Source organism: Fusarium fujikuroi, chromosome FFUJ_chr01, assembly GCF_900079805.1.
Source record: "Fusarium fujikuroi IMI 58289 draft genome, chromosome FFUJ_chr01".
NCBI classification, from domain to species: Eukaryota; Fungi; Ascomycota; class Sordariomycetes; order Hypocreales; family Nectriaceae; genus Fusarium; species Fusarium fujikuroi.
The window spans coordinates 4,770,793-4,791,159 of record NC_036622.1 but is presented as its reverse complement, the minus strand read 5'-3'; the positions used below and the strand labels follow the sequence as shown (position 1 = coordinate 4,791,159).

Here is a 20,367-nt window from a genome sequence, read left to right as displayed (position 1 = left end):
AATCTTAATGTGGGGTGTCAAAATAAACTTAGCAAAAGCTATCCTAAGCTTAGGCTATATCACCTAAGTCTTTTTGTCATTCAGGATCGAGGTCCTGTGTTTTCTTTCCTCCCCTAGAATGCCTACTTTACCTCTGCGAATGTCATGTGATGTCACTGATGTCGTAGAAACGTTCCCATGTGGAGGTGAAGGCTATCGGCCGTGCGTCGCCTTTGGGCTGGCGCAGCTGGAAAGGCCCCACTTGGATGAAGCAAGCTCAACCTCCTCCAACCTCTTGAGACCTTCTCCCAACTTCACCTCTAAGCTTCGCGATCGGCTCCTATATTCTATTTTGCCCCTTACTTCAACCGTCCGATTAACGATCCATCGCCCATCATGGCGGACCCTCGCGAGTCCTCATCGTACTCGGTCATCCCCAGAATTCGATACAACACTGTTGGCGGCGTCAACGGTCCCCTCGTCATCCTCGATAATGTACGCGGTCGTCATCTGCCAAATCGAACCGGCTTGGAGCTTGCGGGCTGACAACAAAACAGGTCAAATTCCCGCGATACAATGAGATCGTGACACTCACTCTTCCCGATGGCACTGAGCGCTCTGGTCAAGTTTTGGAAGCTCGAGGTTAGTGTGGCTGCTGGCGTCTCTGAGGTAATGACGCGGAATATGCTGATATGGTTTGCTAGGTGATCGAGCTGTCGTCCAGGTACTTTTACATGGATACGATGCGAATGATATGGCGATTGACGATTGTATAGGTCTTTGAGGGTACTTCTGGCATCGATGTGAAGAAGGTAGGTGGCATTGCGAGCTCTATTGGGAGAACATCAAGCTAAGACGACCACAGACCAAGGTTCAGTTTACAGGCCAGAGTTTGAAAATCGGTGTCTCTGAAGACATGCTTGGTCGTATCTTTGATGGTTCCGGTCGAGCTATTGATAAGGGTCCCAAGGTGTTGGCTGAAGATTACCTTGACATCAACGGTTCTCCTATTAACCCTTACTCTCGTGTAAGGCTATCCATCAGCGCTGCACGGTCGATGTAATCTGACCCATGATGTAGGAATATCCCGAGGAGATGATCTCCACAGGTATCTCTGCTATTGACACCATGAACTCGATTGCCCGAGGACAAAAGATTCCCATTTTTTCCGCCTCCGGTCTACCTCACAACGAAATCGCTGCCCAGATTTGCCGACAGGCTGGCCTCGTCCAGAAGCAGGGTATTACTAACAAGGGCGTTCATGATGGCCACGAGGAGAATTTCTCGATCGTCTTCGGTGCTATGGGTGTTAACTTGGAAACTGCCCGTTTCTTCACCCGCGACTTTGAGGAGAACGGCAGTCTGGAGCGTGTTACACTCTTCCTGAACCTTGCCAACGATCCTACGTAAGCTGCGAACCATATTCATAACGACGATACGCGTACTAATTTCTGTCCAGCATCGAACGTATTATTACCCCTCGTCTTGCTCTCACCACCGCCGAATATTACGCCTACCAGCTCGAGAAGCACGTTTTGGTCATCCTTACCGATCTTTCTGCTTACTGTGATGCTCTCCGAGAAGTTTCAGCCGCTCGAGAAGAAGTTCCCGGTCGTCGCGGATACCCTGGTTACATGTACACTGATTTGTCCACCATCTATGAACGAGCCGGTCGTGTTGAGGGCCGCAATGGTTCCATTACTCAGATTCCCATTCTGACCATGCCTAACGACGATATCACCCACCCCATTCCTGATCTGACAGGTTACATTACCGAGGGTCAGGTGTTCATTGACCGAGCTCTGGACAACCGTGGAATCTACCCGCCCATCAATGTTCTGCCTTCGCTATCCCGTTTGATGAAGTCTGCCATTGGTGAGGGCATGACTCGAAAGGACCACGGTGATGTTTCCAACCAACTGTACGCCAAGTACGCTATTGGTCGTGATGCCGCAGCCATGAAGGCTGTCGTTGGTGAGGAGGCTTTGTCTGCTGAGGACAAGCTGTCCCTTGAGTTCTTGGAGAAGTTCGAGCGACAGTTCATCAGCCAGGGACAGTACGAGTCTCGATCTATTTATGAGTCTCTGGACCTTGCATGGAGCCTTCTGCGTATTTACCCTAAGGAGTTGCTCAACCGTATTCCCGCCAAGGTTCTCAACGAGTTCTACCAGCGAGCTGCGAAGGAGTCCAAGGCCAAGGGTAAGGCTCGAGCAGATACTGAGGCCCGAAGCCAGCAGCAGACGGAAGAGAACCTTATTGACGCATGAGGGAACGGCTTGTCGGCATTTTGATAGATAGTATAATGAGCGCGCGCACCAGGCTGATGGAAGAGCAGAGAGAGAAATGTTTTACGCTGATTGTTTTCACGCTGTTGTTGAGGGAGGCTGTAAAGCAGAGCAAGAGTAGGTATATGGGCGAAGATAGGGGGGCGAGCCAATGCAATTCAACCGATCCTCAACCTGATCCTGACGTCTTATGATCGATGACCTGAGCCAAGAGGAGCATAACTTGCCATGGCGATGAGAACATACAATAGTAAAGTAAAACCTTGGATTGTTGTTATGGCATCTCTTTAGATTCAGACAACCAATAAAGTCGAGGTCATGGAGAGTGGATCTACAGTGTCGAAAGTTCGAGTCACGCACATGCCACATCTTTATTTTTCTTTTTTGGGTTGTACTTACTCCAGATTGAACAGGTCATGTTAGAGAACTCTTGATTTGTTCCGAGGTAATTTCGTCGTGGATAGCATATCGCCTTTTTCTCCCCCTCATACGAGCACAATATGGAGGAAGATAGAAGACAAACAGACCTGGGCACAGCAGCAGATATCGAAGAAGCTCAGCTCGCTCAGACGAGTCAAGCCCCTGCCGTCCAAAATGAGCCAGAGACAGCAACGCCACTGAAACAACCAAAGAAGAGATTCATAGGACGAAGAGCAGCAGTTGAAGCCGCAGCAAAGCTCGGAGAGTCAGGAGCATCAGGGGAGAGCGGTGCTGTTCAGAGTATGTGAAAACACTGTCCTTTGTCACCAAACGCAATTCAGGAATGGATCAAGGTATACTCATGCTGTTTATTATAGCTGCCAAACCTCGGAGGGCTCCCCGACTTCTAAACCAAGTTCCGAAAGAAATTCTTGAGAACACTGATCTGAAAGCTGCCATTGCGTTATTGCCTGCTAACTACAACTTTGAGATCCCCAAGACGATCCACCGCATTCAAACTGCAAACGCCAAGAGAGTTGCGCTACAGATGCCCGAGGGCCTTTTACTCTTTGCCACTACTATATCAGATATCTTGACGCAGTTCTGCCCTGGTGTCGAGACACTAATTATGGGCGATGTGACTTATGGCGCCTGCTGTATCGATGATTACACAGCAAGGGCCCTTGGTTGTGACCTGCTGGTGCACTATGCCCACAGTTGTCTCATCCCCGTCGACGTGACCACGATCAAAACTCTATACGTCTTTGTAGACATCAGCATTGACGCGACACATCTCCTAGCATCCCTTGAGCGCAACTTTGCCAGTGGCAAAACAATAGCTGTTGTCGGCACTATTCAGTTTAACGCTACTATCCATGGCGTCAAGAGCAGTCTCGAGCGCGGTGGCTTCCGAGTTCTCGTCCCCCAGATTGCACCATTGAGTAAGGGTGAGATTCTGGGCTGCACTTCTCCTCGTCTGAAAGACGACGACAATATCGATCTGATCCTGTACCTGGGTGATGGTCGTTTCCACCTTGAGAGTATCATGATTCACAACCCTTCTATTCCAGCGTACCGATACGACCCTTACTCTCGAAAGCTCACGCGGGAGGCGTACGGCCATGAGGAAATGCAGTCTCTCCGTCGAACAGCCATTCATAGCGCCCGTACAGCACGCAAATGGGGCCTGATTCTCGGCGCCCTTGGCCGCCAGGGCAACCCGCATACGTTGGGCCTCATCGAGAAAGAGCTCAAGGCGCGAGGCATTCCTATTGTGCACTTGCTACTAAGTGAGATCTTTCCGGGCAAATTGGCGCTCATGTCGGATGTCGAGTGCTGGGTACAGGTTGCTTGCCCTCGATTGAGTATTGATTGGGGTTATGCATTCCCACGGCCGTTGCTGACGCCGTATGAGGCACTTGTTGCATTGGGCGAGCGACAAGATTGGGGTGAAGGCGTCTATCCCATGGACTACTACGGAAAGGACGGGCTAGGAAGGACAAGGCCATTGCAGACTGCCTCAGGGTAGAAGCAATGATGATACTGAATGGTTGAGATCCATCAAGTGCTATAGGACCTTGGCTGGATACACAGTAGGGTGATGAAGAATAAAGTTGAATATCGATAAAAAGAAGTGGACGCATGTGTGAGCTTTGGACTCGGATTAAGAGGATATGAGAGATTTGAGTGTTGACTTGGAATAAGGTGCAGAAGTGTCGCTCAGCATTCGTAGTACGATATAGCCTTTTTTTTGTTGACCTCCTAGTGTAAAAGAAAAGACAATCAGGTCGCATTGGCTGTTCCGACAGGCTCTGGCCGGTTTGGAAACATAAGCTTGTACTTGACAATCTCAACCACCTCAAGATTTTCGCCCTGCTCGAGTGTTTCTCCCCCTGAGCCAGATATCACCTTATTCTCTCTCTTTCTGACTACGGCCATTGCTTTTGGGAGCTTCTTGATCTCCCCAGTGAGACGTTGATGCTGGCCGACATAAAGGTGAACCCGCTTCATCCATGCTGAGTCTTCGGTACCCATCACGAAATCTGGGAAGTCAAGTCTTCCAACTTGGACGCCACCTAGTGCATCTCCATTGGCGTCTTGGGGTAGATTGATGGTTCCTTGAAGTTCCAGGAGAGCTAGACCTGAGGGGGTCTGCAGGAGTTGAGGTAGAGGACTTGAGGACGGCGCCTTGTTGCTTGGAGGATATAGCTTGGCCGAGGACATGACGAGAGAAAAAGTGAGAGTGACGATGTTTCAGACTGTTTATATCGGTCCAACATTTGGGCGGATATGTATCAGTATCTAATCTCTCCAGCTGAGCTTCCACTGACACCTTGAGTCTATGTAAACAAAAGTTCGAGGTACGCCTAGAGCTCTACAGTGTGGAAAATACGGACAGATACACGGTGTGGAACAGTCGATAGTAGCTCACACCATGGATCTGAGGCAGGTGAGCGGAGAAATCGGACTTTCTTTTTCCCGAGGGCCAAAATTGTTTTCATTGGCTGCCCGGCAGTAAGAGCCCTAGCGACTCGCACTTGCCTTCCACAATTTTCGAATTCGGAAATTTCGAACCTCATCATCCTCTACTAACTTCACAGCAGGCCAGGTCAAGTAAACTTGCACCCACCACAACTGGCAATATGAAGGTACGACAATAGCAATCAACAATCGAGCTATGCGAGTTTACGGGAGAGTCTTTTGTTATCTGAAATGGATTAATCACTCCTGTCAACTGGCCTCCACGCATGCGCTGCTGCTCGATTGAAGATCTCGAAGAAAATATTCGCTGACATTTTTCTTTTTCAGTTGAACATCAGCTACCCTGCCAATGGCAGCCAGAAGCTCATCGATATTGAGGATGAGCGCAAGCTCCGTGTCTTCATGGAGAAGCGCGTACGTCGAACCTCTCCTGCCCTTTTGCCTACGACCGCTCGGCTCGTCGACAACAAACCGATCAACAAAATGCTGACTCTTTTTTTGGTAGATGGGCGCTGAGGTTCCTGGTGACTCCATCGGCGATGAGTTCAAGGGCTACATCTTCCGCATCACTGGTGGAAACGACAAGCAGGGTTTCCCCATGAAGCAGGGTGTCATGCACCCTACCCGTGTCCGCCTCCTCCTCTCCGAGGGCCACTCTTGCTACCGACCCCGACGCACCGGTGAGCGCAAGCGAAAGTCTGTCCGTGGCTGCATCGTCGGCATGGATCTCTCTGTCCTCGCCCTTAGCATTGTCAAGCAGGGTGATGCTGACATCCCCGGCCTCACCGACGTCGTCCACCCTAAGCGCCTCGGTCCCAAGCGCGCCACCAAGATCCGCAAGTTCTTCGGCCTCACCAAGGATGACGATGTATGTCTCTCCCTACGCCCATACTCGATCATCGCCTACCCGGAGCTGCAGTGGAGGAGTTGGCAGACCGGGTAGAGTGTGAGAGGACCCCTTGATCTTCTTTGTCAAGCAAGAGTTCAAGGGGTAGCGAGTTGAACAATCATAACCACAAGAATTCAAAGTAGCTAATGCTTACATGATACATAGGTCCGCAAGTACGTTATCCGACGAGAGGTTCAGCCCAAGGGTGAGGGCAAGTCTCCTTACACCAAGGCTCCCCGCATCCAGAGACTCGTCACCCCTCAACGTCTCCAGCACAAGCGTCACCGCGCTGCCCTAAAGCGCCGCCAGGCCGAGAAGGTCAAGGACGAGGCCGTAAGTCACTCAAACGCTCAGCACACCTATCATCAGCATCTAACACGATATGCAGAACGAGTACGCCCAGGTCCTTGCCAAGCGTGTTGCTGAGGCTAAGGCCAACAAGGCCGATGCCCGTAAGCGACGAGCAAGCTCTATGCGCAAGTAGGGTTCTGGCGTTTAATGAAAAAAAGTGGAATCATACCTTGGTCTTGTAGTTTGCATGCATTGGGAGTGAGGATTCTCTATAGGGCTTGTTTGGAGCCAGCCACGAATGCGTTAGAGACAGTTCGAAAATATGAACATGCATTAATGCACTCGTATTCCGCATCCATTGGCAACCTCCGCCCCTGTCTACGTGTATGCTAAGCCATTCCTCTCCTGTGTTTCTTAATTGTGACTTGTTGATAGTTTTGCGCCAATTTTATGTAGTCCATGACGGGAATAACTGGAAATCAGGGGGCGAATCACTAATAAACACAACTCAAGCCATAGAGCAACCAAACACAGCACGCACAATGTGTTGTTTTCCGGGTGATCACCTATTAAACTTTGATTGATATACATGAAACTTCGCCTATCGTCTACTTTTTGCGCGCTTTCCGCGTTCCAAGGAACCTGTAGGAGACCTGCACTTCTCCCAAGGCGAAGCCCGGACGAGGATGCTACATCCAGTGCTCAAGATCATAAAATCTCGAGGCTAGGCTGATAAAACACAATACCAGTACCGTAGTAAAAATCAACAACTATCTTTTCCATTGGTGTCCCCATCTATGATCCCTTTCCCTTGACGCGCCTGCAATGCAAAGATTGACGATTACGCGAAGCCAAAATATTCGCTGCCTGCTGTGATGGCCTTCATGATCTGAGAACGCAAATGGTCGTAGCTCTCATACTCTGGAAGGTCAAGCTCTGTAATTTTTCATGTTAGTCAATGCACGAATTGAATGCTGATGATTCTACTTACGGTTAAAACAGGTATGCGAAGAAGGCAATCTGTCTTTATTGCCATAGTCACGGTGGATGTTGAATCGGTTAACACCGTTCATGCCTTCAAGCTCCTTGAAGCCATTAAGTGGAACCTTGCTGGTTCCTGTGACGAACTGCAACAATTTGGCGCGCTCTTCCTTGTCAAACGACCGCAAAGCTCGCCAGAACCATTGAATTTGTTGCGAAGATGGTGTGTAGTTGTGATACTCTGTGTTGCTCTTCCAGTCATCGATATCAATATCGGGGAGGCCAGAAATCAAAAGCTCCAGCTCCTGTTCGTTGAATATGGATATCAGTTCGGCAGGGATAATGTCATGGAAGCCTGTTGAGAATTAGTTAGTGATTAAATCCAGTTATTATTGATTGAAATGCCTACCTTGAAGGAAATGGGCCATCTGCTCCTTGACGGAAGATAGCAACTTGTGTTCGACAACGAGACGGACATAGTCATGTTTGTTCTCCTCCGTGACGGCAATCTCTCGGCCATTAGGGATGAGATCAACGACGGTGGTGGCGCCGAACTCATCGTTTTCGACCGAGAAAGTTTCGGTGATGATGTCAGTGATGTCGTTTTCCAGCATCCAGCACAAAGACTTATAGTAGTCGGGGTCGAATGATTCCATATCCTTGACCGAGACGGATTTGCCGAGGATTCGCTTGTACACGGCACGACTAAAGTAACAGTCAAGGACGCGACCCTCGTATAATGCTTTGCCGATGATGCGACCGATGAATTTGAAGAACATAAGATGCTCATCATTGATGCCGCTGAGTTTGTTTGGGTGGAAGGTCGTCCGGTCAGAGGACACCGGTGTGAAGAGCACATAGTTTGGATCAAACATCTGCCGAGAGAGTACTTGGAACCACTCGCGAGTAACTCCACCAGCATCAACGCCTTCCTCGCCATGGAAACGAATGTTGAGCTTTCCAAATTTCATCTCATCCCCAGACTTGAAGTACAAGGACTTGAACGAGTCATGGAAAACCTGTTCACGACGGACGGAAAGTTGTAAAGTAGGATAGGAAGGTCGGCTCTGATTGCTACCAGATCGGGAATGGACGCTGCGGTTAAAGTAGTTGCGCTTGTTGTCGAATTCCAGCACCTTGGGGTTCTTCACGAGGAGTGCGAAGGTGCCCGACATGAGCTTGGGATTGCTCCTGACAAGCTCGTTAAGGATACGCCGATGATCCTCGGTGAAGCTAAAGAAGAGACTGGCGGTACGAGACTCGGGTGCCGGGCTTGAGAGGACCATTTCTTTCTGCTGTGAGGGATCATCGTTGGTGGTTGTATTCTTGCAGACCACCATGAGGGATTCAATCAGTGGTAGCAGGATTGTAGCCACATTGAGCATGCTTTCGCGCTGACGAATGGCACTCAGGCAAGCACTCAACTTCTCCCACATGGCCGAAAAGGTCGAGTTGTGATAGAGAGATGTAACTAGATCGTGTCTCTCATCCTTATCCTTGCTGGACTCGGCCTCGTCGCCCTTTTTCTTATTGTCGAACAAATGATCTAATGCTGTCAAAACACGAAGGAGCTTGTTTTGCTCGGATGCTCCTGGCGAGAATTTGGCAAGAGCAACGCCTTGGATCTCAGTGCCTGAAGATGCCTTTTCAATATGTGGCAAAAGGTCGTCCAGATCAGCGACGATGTTCTCACTAAGAAGCCGGGCCTGGTGAACAAGCTCCTGACCAAATGTTGCCTTAGCCCCTGGAATGGCTGAGAGGTTCTTGATAGTCGAGATCGTGTTTTGGAAAGTCTTGGAGCTGCACTCTCGAGCCACAAAGATCCTTACGGCTAATGTCAGGTTCTGGGCGGGGACAATAGGCGGCTGAAGTTGCCGGAGTTTCTTCTGGACTGCTTCTTTCTTCTCTTGTTTCTTGTTATTGACATCAGTGACAGTGTCCTCTTTGGCATCGGTGCTGGATTGCGTAACGTTGCTCGTTTCGGTTGGTTCGGCTTTCGAAGCTTGCTCCACAGGATCTTCAGTTTTGGGCATCTCTCCCACCGGGGTCGAATCAATAGCTTTTAGTTCGTCCTCGGCTTCCTTACGACGACGTTCAAGATTTTGAAGAGGCAATGTGACTCGATTCAACAAATCAGCCAGATGGGTCATAACGACGGAGCTTTCCATAACAAGGTCGCGGTCAAGGAGTGATAGCAAAGAGTTGATGGCATACTTGTGGGACTTGGAGTCCTTGCCTTTGCCCTTACGGCTCAGGGAGCGCTTGAGAGTTGAGCCGACGGCTTCGTGCTCTGTCAGGAAAAGCCAGGGAATATGAGGGTTCTTTGATGATAACTCCACCAGCAGATCCAGGCACTGCTGAACAATCAAGAGAGGCGACGTTTCGGAATTGGTTTGCGTAGTGTTTGCGGTGGGTAGACCAGTCAGGCTTCTCTTGAGTGCCTGCGGGGTTTTCTGCTCGGAGTCCTTCTCCTTATCCTTCGGTCTTCGTGCCTTTAGGGACAACTGGCCGAAACTGCGCTCGACAGCCCCCATGTCTGTGCTACCGTCCTGCAAGATCTGAAGGAGAGTGCTAATTACCTCGAGTCGAGTTTGCTTATTTTCGCAGACATCGGCAAATACGTTGAATAGGTGGTTCCTTATGGAACCCTGTTGCGTAATGAACATCAGACGAAGGAGCGTAGCGACACCAGCCTTATCGAGCATCTGAACAACCGTTCGGCGCTGGACCTTTGCTCCCTCTTGTGGGTTAGGTGGCCCAGGCTGGCGATTTGTGCTGGCTTGAGGGCTGCGGCCTGTGATGACGGAATGGCCGTTGTTGTGGTGCGACAAAGCTCGGGCCTGGGCCGCCATTTCTGGGGTCAGTCGATCCATGAGCTCTTCGCCTTGGTCCATAAGAACTTGTTGTCGTAGATCAGGCGGGAAAGTGAGGAGGATACTGGCAGTATCCATTTCTGGTATGACAGCCTGGCCAGTGCTGGCGGATGCTTGACGATTCGTTTCTTCACGAGCCCGGCGGCGCTGCTCTTGTCGCTCCTGTTGAGCTATTTCGTGTCGTAATTCTTCAGGAAGAGCATCTAGAAATTCTTGGAAAGCTTCGGTTGAGTTCCCATTTGTCTCTTCACGTGCCTCAGACCTTCTGGTGCTGATTGCTTGTGCAATGACCTCCTCGCGAAACTCCTCAGGAAGAGCTGCGATATAATCAGGATCAATACCGAGTTCGGTGACGTCGACCTCTTCGCCTCTAATTGTGGTCATAACACGAGGACCGTCGTCGGCGGTTTGCTCTGTAGCCTCCGAACGTTCTGCTTGACTTTGGTTCGTCGGCTCGACGCCTTCCATCGCACCTCCATCGCCTTGATCTTCAGTAGACACGTCCTGATTAGCGGCTGCTTCAGAAGCGGCACGTTCAGCAGCCTCTCGAGCCTCTGCCTCTCGCTTTTCTCTCTCCGCCTTCTCTTTAGCCTCTTTGACTTCACGTGCCAGGCGCTCCTCTTCCTCTCGTTTCTTCCGTTCTTCTTCTTCGCGCTTCTGCTGTTCAGCTTCTTCGGCTTTTAGCTTCTTTTCCAACTCCATCGCAGCTGGGGTAAGCTTAGCCACGATGATGTTCTGGAGCTTAGCCGTTTCTGTTAAATTGCCGGTCCCAAAGACCATCCTGGCTTCCTCCTGATATCGATCCATCGTGCCTTCAATAGCAAACGACACAGCTTGTAATGGATCCTGAGCCGAACCTTCGCGTCTCTGTTCAGTACGGGAGGTTCGTAGGGCGCCAAGCTCTCTAGACTCGCGGTGCCCATGCGGACCAGTAATCTGCAGATGGAAGGCAGGCTGTCCGTTGCGCCCCATTATTGGGAGGAATTCCATTAGTTCACCGAGGAAGCCCATGGTTCCCTCGATATGTCGTCCACCTGAGCCAAAGATCGCTTCAGGAACTCGCAAACCGATAGTGTGATTGATGGTGGGACGTTGAGGTGCTTCTCTGTTTTGGTCGCCCCGTCTGAGGAGTGGGTTTGTGCCATCATCGGGGTTAGATTGGCCTGCCCCAGGGCGATGGCTGCGTGAAAAGAAGCTGCGAAAATCGCCAGCAGCGGCGTCCCGATGAGAGCCAACAATGAAGCCGGGAGGGAAGGGGCTGCGCGAGTCGGTGGTACGGGAAGGAATAAAGCGTCGGCGACCTGGGTTGTCTACCATGAACATCTGGCGGTAACGATCTTCGTCCTCGGCACCAAGCCCGTCCCATCCAAGAGCCGGCATAGGTTGAGGCTGATCGTCCAACGGATAGTCGTCATCATAGAGGTATTCGTCATCTTCCATTTCATCCTCGTCATCCTCGTCTTCATCTTCTTCGTGGCCATCATCAAGATAATGATCTTCCAATCCATCCATCATATCTGGATCGTACACGTCGCCATCACCAATGATCGCTCGAGCCATACCGTTGAGGATATCGCCTGGTTCCATGGGCATATGTTCGCCGTGAACATCTGCATCAAACTCTAGGTCATCCTCTTCCTGATCCTCGTCATCCTCATCATCATGGCTCGCGCTCTCCCATTCTGAGTTGCCATCGTCATCTAGAGGGTTGCCCTCTTCATCAACAATCTCGACCTGATCTTCAACGTCTTCCATGTCTGCGGATTCCACGTCGTCATCGTCATCATCACTTTCATCCTCATCGTCCTCATCCATGATGACTTCGACGACTCCCGGCTCGCCATGGAGACCTTCAATTTCGCCCATTTCGCCGAGTTCTTCATCATCGTCACTGATATTATCTTCTTCGTCCGAAATGTCGTCGTCTCCATAATCCATCTCATCGTCGTACTCGTCCCCGTACATGTCCTCGTCGTCGTCGTCCTCTTCATCTTCATCGGAATCGTCGTCCTCACCACGGGGCTCTAGCATACCAAGGGTAGAATTGCGATACAGATCAGGGGTTTCTTCTCGATCATTGCCGAGGTCTGAGAGCGAAGAGGTTGAACCAAGGTCATCATCTGCAGTGTCTGACAAAGAACCAGAAGGCAAGATATTGGAATGGCTTAGTTCCTTGGCTGTCTCTGTGAGAACACGCAAGACACGTAAGATATACTTAATGGCTCTTTTGACGCCCGGATAGTTGAGGTTGATTTCGGCAATAGAGGACGTGAGTTTATCAAGATAACCCTTCTCATACATCAATCTCCGTAGCTGAGCGTGCGACCGAGCTTGAACGTTGTCGGAGCCTCGAGAAGCCGCACCTGGGTCCTTGTCCCTTTCGCCAACCATGTAATTCATGAGTTCCGCCAAGCATTGCATGCGTGTATAGCGAGTTTCTAAAGGTTCATCAGACAAAGGTGCTCTCTCATAGGCCTTCAACATCGTGTCAAGAACAAATTTGCGGGCAAACAGAAGATCAGGCTCGTCGTCATACGCAAATTTGTCCTTTCCGCGATCAATGGCCTTCTCGCTGGTCTTGGCAACCAAGGCGACCAAAACCTTTTGGGTTTGTGCTGAAGTAGCGGCCTTCTTCTTCGCAGCGATACTATCGGCTGTTCCACTCAGATTGCCCTGACACAATAGATCGTAAATCAAATAATTAAGGACTGACGATCGAGGCTTGATTGGTGTACTTGTAGTTAACGGAGCATTGCGCTTGAAGTTGATGAATTCCATCTTTGTCCTGTTATAGCTTTGAAGAAGCTCAGCAAGACAGTTGAGCAAGAAGCATCGGTAGACAAAGATTGGATGCTCGTCGGTTTTGAAAACAGGCTTTGGTGGCTTCTTGTCCTTCACGTCGGCGGCGTTGTTGTCTTTGGAAGTAGATGTTGCATCTTCCGAGCCAGAAACAGGATCAACCTTGGGATCCTTCTCAGTAACCTGTACTTCTTTATCTTCGACTTCACGATAATTGAGTAACTCGCAAAGAAGGAAATGTATAACACCATCAGGATTCTCAACGACGGGTCGTTTACTTTCGTGGGTTTTTGGCGCATCAGTCATCTCCTTGTCTGCAGGTTCCGTGGACTGCTTGATGCTATCGACAATGTTATCAGTATCGTCACCACTTGTGTCGGAAGTCGACTGGATGGCTTCTTGTTTCAACTCAAGAATTTGTGACCGAGGGTTGTCGCTGGAAGGGGGCGTCCACCTGGGGAAGCGTAGCATCTCGTTGGAAATCTCAACGAAAAGGTCTGGTGCGCGAAGCGCAATTGGTGTCATTGCACGCAAGTAGTTAGTGACATCAGTGTGCCCCCGCTGTGTTCGTTGTAGATTCAGGAGGCCGATCTTGATCTCTGCGCGCATGATCTGTTTGATGGTCTCCTCATCCTCCACGATATGACGAAGAACAGTCATGATATGAGCAGTGAGTTTAGTTTGTTTGAACCTCTCGGAGCCAGAGCCCGACAGTTGCTTTGCCATAAGAAACAACCGCTGCAAATTCTTCTTATCTCCGACCAACTTCGCTAGTCGTCGACTGCGTGTCAGTATAACCAGAACTCTGAGTGCCGCAATGGCGAGTGTTTCTTCCTTTCCCTATCCGTGGGAGCATCTCAAGTAAAGATTCAAGGATCTGGGTACGCTCATGATCACCAACGATCGGAGTTCGCATTTGAATGACGGGGTCAGAAACAGCCTCATCCAGGGACTTCGGTGCTTTCCACTGCGCAGCAACAGGGCGCTCATCATGACGAAGGAGAGTCTCGACGACCAGTAGCACATATGGTATCCACGGTGGCATCCCCTCAGTAGAGCTCGTAGGGGAGATCTTCAGGAATCCAATATACTCGTTAATATGTTCCCTTAGGTTCTCAACACTGTTATCAAAGAAGCGCTCATCCTGGAGAAGTAAAGCGAGAAGATGGGCATAAGCAGCAATGCATTTCCCAGTACGCTGCTTTTCTTCCTCCTCGTCTTGGGCAAGCGATGACAACGCCAAAGTCAAGGTCTGGCCGATTTCGTCTTCGGTGTCACCAGGCTGTTGTTTCAAAACCACAGTCCGGATGAGCTCAGACACCTCGATCGCTGTTTCAGGATGTGCGCGAACAACATCGAGGCATCTATCTATCATGTTTCCTCGCAAGTTCGCCCGAAACTTGTCAACCTCTTCTTTCGTCGCAAGGGGAGGGTTTTCGTTTCTTTTTGACTCTTCTGCAGCAGATCCCGGTGTTTCTGCCGGCAAACTTGGGCCTTCGCGGATCTCATCCACATCTTGAGGGCTGTTGATGATGCCCCCCAATGTTTCCCCAATAAATCTCTCCGCAAGATCGGGAGTATCAATTTCCGGAGGTCCATCTAAGGACATGCGGTCTGCTTCCACTGCTCCACCTGTGTTAGCACCCTCTGTCTCACCGACAGCTGAGGGCTCTTGTGGGGTCTGTTGCAACACTGATGTGTCAGAGTCTGCAGAAGGGATTGGGTTACGTGCGCCGGCAAGTCCAGCTTTGTGAGCTGAGCAGTAGTGGTCTGCGAGGTTAGGGTTTCCATTCGCTCTGTACACTGCCTCGTGGACCAGATCAGTATCATACCCCTTAGCAACCAGCTCTTCAATCGTGCCGCGATGGGAACGCCAGTCGAAGCGGACATCTGTGTATCTGAAAAGATGGAAAGGCGGCTTATCTCTCGTGGATGATGAGGGCTCGCCATCCGCAACAGAAATGGCCTTGAGAATGTCGATTAACCGCGTCACAGTTTGGTGGGGTACTCTTTCGACAAAGGAAGAGTCCCAAAGCTCGATGATCTCAGGGAGAATGGCTGCCCTAAACTCTATTACAAGTTGTTGACAGATATATGTTGAGTTTGACGACCTGTCCCCACTTCGAGGTTGCAGAGAGAATGCGTTTTGGGCTTCAGAAAGTTGCTTCGAATTGACCAACATCAAATCCAAGTCGAGGACCTTCTTCAGTCCGAATGCAGCAACCTTAGATCTGGAAGTCTCATCTGTTGCAGCATCTGGGCCTTCGCGAACTGCCCGGGCAAATATCTTTAACATTGAATTCAATACATCCATTCCTCCCTCTTCTTTGAAGGCCAGAAGAACGGGCAAGATGATCTGGACGCTTGATCGATCGCTTGGTCGGGGGGAAGGCTGATCAATCAGCATCTCATTGATAGTATGCAACATGATGATCCAGAAGTGGAAGTCTTTGGATGTGGGTGTTGGGTTAGCAACAGATGGCCTCAGCTGGCCAAGTACTGCATTTGCAAGTGCTCGGGCAATTTCCAAGTGCCGGGGTCGGTGATAGAGGTCACGAGGATCTCGTTCCCGTCGTGGCAAAAGACATTTGCCGAGCGTTTGGAACAGAGGAAATGTTGTTGGGATCATAGGATGGAGCAGATGTCGCAACGTTTCATAGTTCTGGAAACGAGGGCTGGCTTGCTCCTCATCTGTAGGACGGCTCGGCTTGGAGTCATCCGAAGCATCTTTCGCCTGAAATTGCGCTGTGCTGCTTAGCATATCTGGCAACGAAGTGCTGTCATCCACATCAGTTTCTGGGAGGTGTGCGCTAGTTAGTCCCTCGGCGGATGTTTGGCGTCTGAAAGACCAATGCTGGGGGACCACGTTGAGCTCTCCCGCCTCTTCAGTTAGAACTCCACGCAACAAGGGACCAATAGAGTTGACGAGTTTGAGGTAGTAATCGTAAACATTGACTGGATAGAATTGTAAAGCATTCGATCTCGATGTAGCGAAGCAATCGGAAATGATTTTGATAAACGTCTGCGCGTTTGACAATGCCTTGATCATCTTGGTACCGTTTTGGACAGCTTCATCGTGTGTCGTTTTGAGGTCAGAGACAAGAAAAGGTGCAAAGTATGGTGGCAAAGCTTCCGTCTTATCAGACAGAGGCTGCAAAGTGTCAATAGCCACTTGAGCTCGTCTGATTAAAGAGGGAAGGCCACGTATGGGGAAGGACTCGACGACCTGAGAGACGACCTGGTTGAGAATCCTCGAAGCAACGGTGTCTCCAAAGTTGGTGGGCAGACTCGGGGATTCGCAAATATCGAGCAAAAGCTCTAGTCCGCCTGCCTCCACGAAGCTGGTCCTCAAGCCCTGATTTGATATGTAAGAGCTTAAGAAGTAACCTAAAGCATAGATGTAGGGGGTGATCGAGCGCGTGGGTGAATCCGGGCTATCATCTTTCTGGCCTTCAGAATCCGTGTCGTTGGAGGGCACATCGGACATATTTACATCCGTGTCTCCAGAAGTCTCAAGTCCTTGGCTTTTCTCAGGAGATGCAATCGGTCGAATGAAGCTGCCATTCTCGTCCACAGATACAGTCTTCCCTTCATCGTCAATCAACAACATACGAGCACCCCACCCGGCGGTCCTGGCCTTCTCGATACCGAGATAACGCACGCGAGCAACCATATCGATAACAGCGTTGGAAATGGCCAAACGTAAGGCCGGGTGATGACGAGCGAGTTCGTCAAAGCTTCCTCCAACATTGGTGGCGAGATCGCCGTCGAGTTCCATACATCTTACATGGGCAGCACTTTCAAAAATCTCGAGAAAGCTGTCCAAAGCACGCGATGCTGCTACCAGCTTCATGCCAGCGTTGTTAAGCGATATCGAGTTAAGGACTTGTGGTACAACAGTAATGACATCACTGGAAGGTAAGATTCCTGCTGCCAACGTTTCGCGAGATAATTCCCGGATGGATTCTTCAGGGGGGGGATGCGGCCGCGAGTCGTTTGCAACTATCGCAGTGACGGTCTCATTTGCAGAGTTGGATTCGTCGTCATCTTCGTCCTTGTCGCTAGGTTTTGGCTCGGTCAATACATCACCGGGAAGCGGTCTGGCGGTAACAGCTTCCAAGTATGTCTTGATCATACCAGACTCAGAAATAGCCGCAAAGCTTGTGGGGTCATTGTTGATGAAATCGCTCAAAATGGTGACAGAATTCGTCCAGACGACTGAACCGAAACTCTTCTTGTCTCCAATGATGTCCCGCAAGCTCTTCAGGAGATCCGTTTTGTCGGCGAGATTGCGGAGCAGCCGGTCAGTGTTACCACCGTAGCTGTATGAGTTAGACATAATGTGATGGACAAACTTAAGCAGCCACTTAAGAGTCTGCTGCTGATAGTATGGAATCTCATAATCCACCTGTCCTGACTGTTGATCCTTCGAAATGCCTTGGCCTGCTTTGTGCAAGGTCTGCGCCTCCCCAACGGTATCAACCACCAATTGAGACACCGCATCAAGTCCTTTGGCGTTGAAGAAGGCAGTGAAGGCGTTTTGGTAGCTCCATATTAACCCGTCTAAAAAGGCAAGGACCATGGAATGATTTCGTTGCGCCACACTTGACCTGATGTTCAGAATCTCAACCAAGATGTCCATCAATCCTGCAGACACCATCTCGCTTCCAACGCGAGTGGTCATGGATAGATGGAGAGTGAGTGAAAAGAGGTTGTTGCGCCACTCATCCATTTGCGTGACTTGATTTCCTTTGTCACTTTCGTCATCTTCCTTCATTCCTGCAACTGCCTTCCTGATAACGTAGAGTAGTATTCCATGGTTAACATTGGCATTCAAAGCAGACAGAACATCTTGGCACTTGGCTTGGAAATTAGAGACGGCTTCCAGGAGGGCGAGGGCCACAGCTTGAAGCCACAAGGGTACGTCAACGTTCCCGTGTGCTGTAGGATGAATGAGTTCAGCAAGCTGGTACACTAACTGGAATCTTCTGGTTTCGTCTGCATCTTGGCGGAGAACTTTCTCAAGAAAGTTGGCTTCGTTATGGATGTATGCAAGATTGTTGATTGCTAAGAGGCGGACAGCAAGCAACTTCTGCCGCGATTCACAAGAATCCATAAGAGCTTTGGAGGCTCTGATCCTGTGGAACGCCTCGTATTTCGAAGCGAGTGGAAGATCCGCGGGAGTGCGTGACACCAACTCATAGACGGAAGTCGATGCAATGACGGACTGTGGTATTTCATAGAACTTTGGTCCAGCAGATGTTGTCTCGTCTGAGACACCGGGCGTTCGGGGGGCAATTGGAGAGGAATCATCGAAATTACCCCGACCTTTCGGAGTATGATGCTGGGACGTCATGGTAGAACTACGACGCAGGGGTGTTGGTGTGGATGGAAGCGACGCACGCTCAGCATCATTTCCAGCAGAGTCTTGCTGGGTATTCTGGGGATAATATGTTACCTTGACATCTCCCCAGCCATGCCACCGTTTGTCATCTGAGGCCGCAAGGGCAACTAAATCATTCGCATGTATGGAGTTGGCTGACTTGGGGCTTCCTCCCTGTGCACGTTCTTTTCCTTTGGTCGAGCCAGGTGTGTGAGTTATTACAGGATCAGATAAACTGACGATCGGTGTCTTCACAAAAGGTAGAGCAAGCTGTTGAACTCTGTCGAGATCGATGTTGTAGTGGTTTGCCAGCAAAGCTGCGCTGATCTGCCTGGAGGGGTTTGTGATGCGCTTGACCGAGGCTTGGTACCTTTGTGCCAGTTCTGAACCGACTTCGAGTGTTGCAATCAGTACGCTAAGAGACGTGGTGTTGAGAAGGTCGTTAAGATGGGCGCTGCTGGCATAGATACTTCGGTTACCGCAGTGCTCCAGTAGCATTCGCGTATAGCGCAGGACCACCTCCACTAGTTGTTGGTCTCCATTTGATGAAAATCCCAAACCTGTTAGCTCCTCCGTTGACCACCGCCGCTCGCTACCAAAGGTCGATTCCTGATCTTGGTTGAGCAGTACATCGCAACCAAAGTCGCGAGTCTGGGGACCCTCATTCAGCTTATATGTAGCACAGAAGTGCTCTAAGATGCTATCAAAGCGGTTCAAGAGGGGAATCCAGTGGTAAAGATCGCCGCGTCCGAAGGGCCATCGAGATGGAAAGCTTTCCAGCTTTTGTGGTAAGAGAGGTAGTGGCGTTGTTGAGGTGGTTTCGACGTAGCTCTTGAGCCAAGGAGACTACAATTCATGTTAGCTATGCATCTTTGGGATTTTTCATTTTGTCACTAACCAAAGTATCCTTGTGCTTTGGTTGCATGGGCTTAGTGATCTTCCCCATGGTGAAGGTGAGGCGGCTGAGCCGCAGGAAACTGAAGAATCGCCCCCTCCACTACAACCGGGCTATCAACCCGCTCAAAAAAGAAATTGAATATGTTCGCGAGTTCTCTTCGGTCGGACGTTTTCAGTTATGTAATATCCTCTATCCGCAGTTTGTGCGGCGGTAGAGTTTTCGGTTTTCGTGGGGCTCTCAGGTCGGAAAGGCTCCAAGCTGGGATCCAGATAAACCTTCTCCTTTGGAAAGAAATGACGTATTCGCAATCAGAAGCCTTTTAGCTACTGTTACGTGATAGTCGGGCGGTGAGCAAAAGCGCGTTCGCCTGACAAAGTACCTGTGAAAGGTAGATGGTCGATGAAGCTTGGAAAGCAGTCCGAGGCCGAGTGCAGGTCGTCCTAGAATAGCTTTAATCCGCAGCTGAATCGTACCGCCTTGCTTGTAAAGACGATATATATCTCCTGCTTTTACCAGCCGATGTGGTAATGCGAAATATCTCGTTTAGGTATGAAAGTTGTGGTTTATGATGGTGCGGAGAGAAGGTGTAGGATGGGGAAAAGGTATAGTTATTGCAAATCGTCAGGTTGAGAAGTGCAAGTGGGCCTTTGCGTAATAGGTGCCGGAAGCTATGTACAGTGGGGTGGAGGTACCCCCGAGGCCAACCTTTCACTGCAGGGTACAGAATTTCCCGAATTCAAGGATCGGATTATCTCTTCGGCTTGGAGTTCCCCTCATATCCAGGCTGAATCTTGATAACTGATACCAGATCACGAAACAAACAAAGCTAGTAACTTATTAATAAGGATCTACAGGTTGGTAGGGACTTGTTTTGCAAACATCTCGCTTTTTTCATGTATCTAATGCCTATAATTGTTCCTATTAGAGCTTAACTCTCTTACTTATTTTGCAAGCATGTTTCTCCTATCATCTTAATACCTAAGTTAATAAGCATAAAGTAGCAGGTGCTGAGTAACCTGAGTAACTAAGCTTCTTGTGCAATATTTGAGCCTACCCAATGCACTTGAGTACCTTAATTACATTATTTA

The 20,367-nt window shown here is 49.9% G+C and overlaps 5 protein-coding genes; 3 read left to right on the top strand and 2 right to left on the bottom strand.

Moving 5' to 3' along the window:
• Nucleotides 1–375: 375 nt before the first annotated feature.
• Nucleotides 376–2,246, top strand: FFUJ_00616 (probable H+-exporting ATPase 57K chain, vacuolar; the record flags this gene model as incomplete). XM_023573073.1 has 7 exons in its annotated part: nucleotides 376–474; nucleotides 537–621; nucleotides 684–703; nucleotides 756–791; nucleotides 845–1,006; nucleotides 1,060–1,385; nucleotides 1,439–2,246. The coding sequence occupies 7 exons, from the start codon at nucleotides 376–378 to the stop codon at nucleotides 2,244–2,246; spliced, it is 1,536 nt and encodes a 511-aa protein (XP_023424877.1).
• Nucleotides 2,247–2,764: 518 nt separating this feature from the next.
• FFUJ_00617 (probable candidate tumor suppressor DPH2L1) lies at nucleotides 2,765–4,212 on the top strand (the record flags this gene model as incomplete). XM_023573062.1 has 2 exons in its annotated part: nucleotides 2,765–2,984; nucleotides 3,062–4,212. The coding sequence occupies 2 exons, from the start codon at nucleotides 2,765–2,767 to the stop codon at nucleotides 4,210–4,212; spliced, it is 1,371 nt and encodes a 456-aa protein (XP_023424876.1).
• Nucleotides 4,213–4,466: 254 nt separating this feature from the next.
• Nucleotides 4,467–4,907, bottom strand: FFUJ_00618 (related to sister chromatid cohesion protein Ctf8; the record flags this gene model as incomplete). The annotated part of the gene is made up of 1 exon (XM_023573051.1): nucleotides 4,467–4,907. One exon carries the CDS (start codon nucleotides 4,905–4,907, stop codon nucleotides 4,467–4,469), a length of 441 nt encoding a protein of 146 aa, XP_023424875.1.
• A 211-nt stretch (nucleotides 4,908–5,118) lies between these two features.
• FFUJ_00619 (probable 40s ribosomal protein S6.e, cytosolic) lies at nucleotides 5,119–6,538 on the top strand (the record flags this gene model as incomplete). XM_023573040.1 has 6 exons in its annotated part: nucleotides 5,119–5,133; nucleotides 5,288–5,332; nucleotides 5,493–5,579; nucleotides 5,671–6,033; nucleotides 6,220–6,387; nucleotides 6,443–6,538. The coding sequence occupies 6 exons, from the start codon at nucleotides 5,119–5,121 to the stop codon at nucleotides 6,536–6,538; spliced, it is 774 nt and encodes a 257-aa protein (XP_023425529.1).
• Nucleotides 6,539–7,186: 648 nt separating this feature from the next.
• On the bottom strand, nucleotides 7,187–19,327 carry FFUJ_00620 (related to TOM1 protein; the record flags this gene model as incomplete). XM_023573029.1 is given in 5 exon segments in its annotated part: nucleotides 7,187–7,281; nucleotides 7,337–7,681; nucleotides 7,736–13,779; nucleotides 13,781–19,227; nucleotides 19,280–19,327. Coding segments are annotated over 5 exon segments (11,979 nt in total).
• Nucleotides 19,328–20,367: the final 1,040 nt, after the last annotated feature.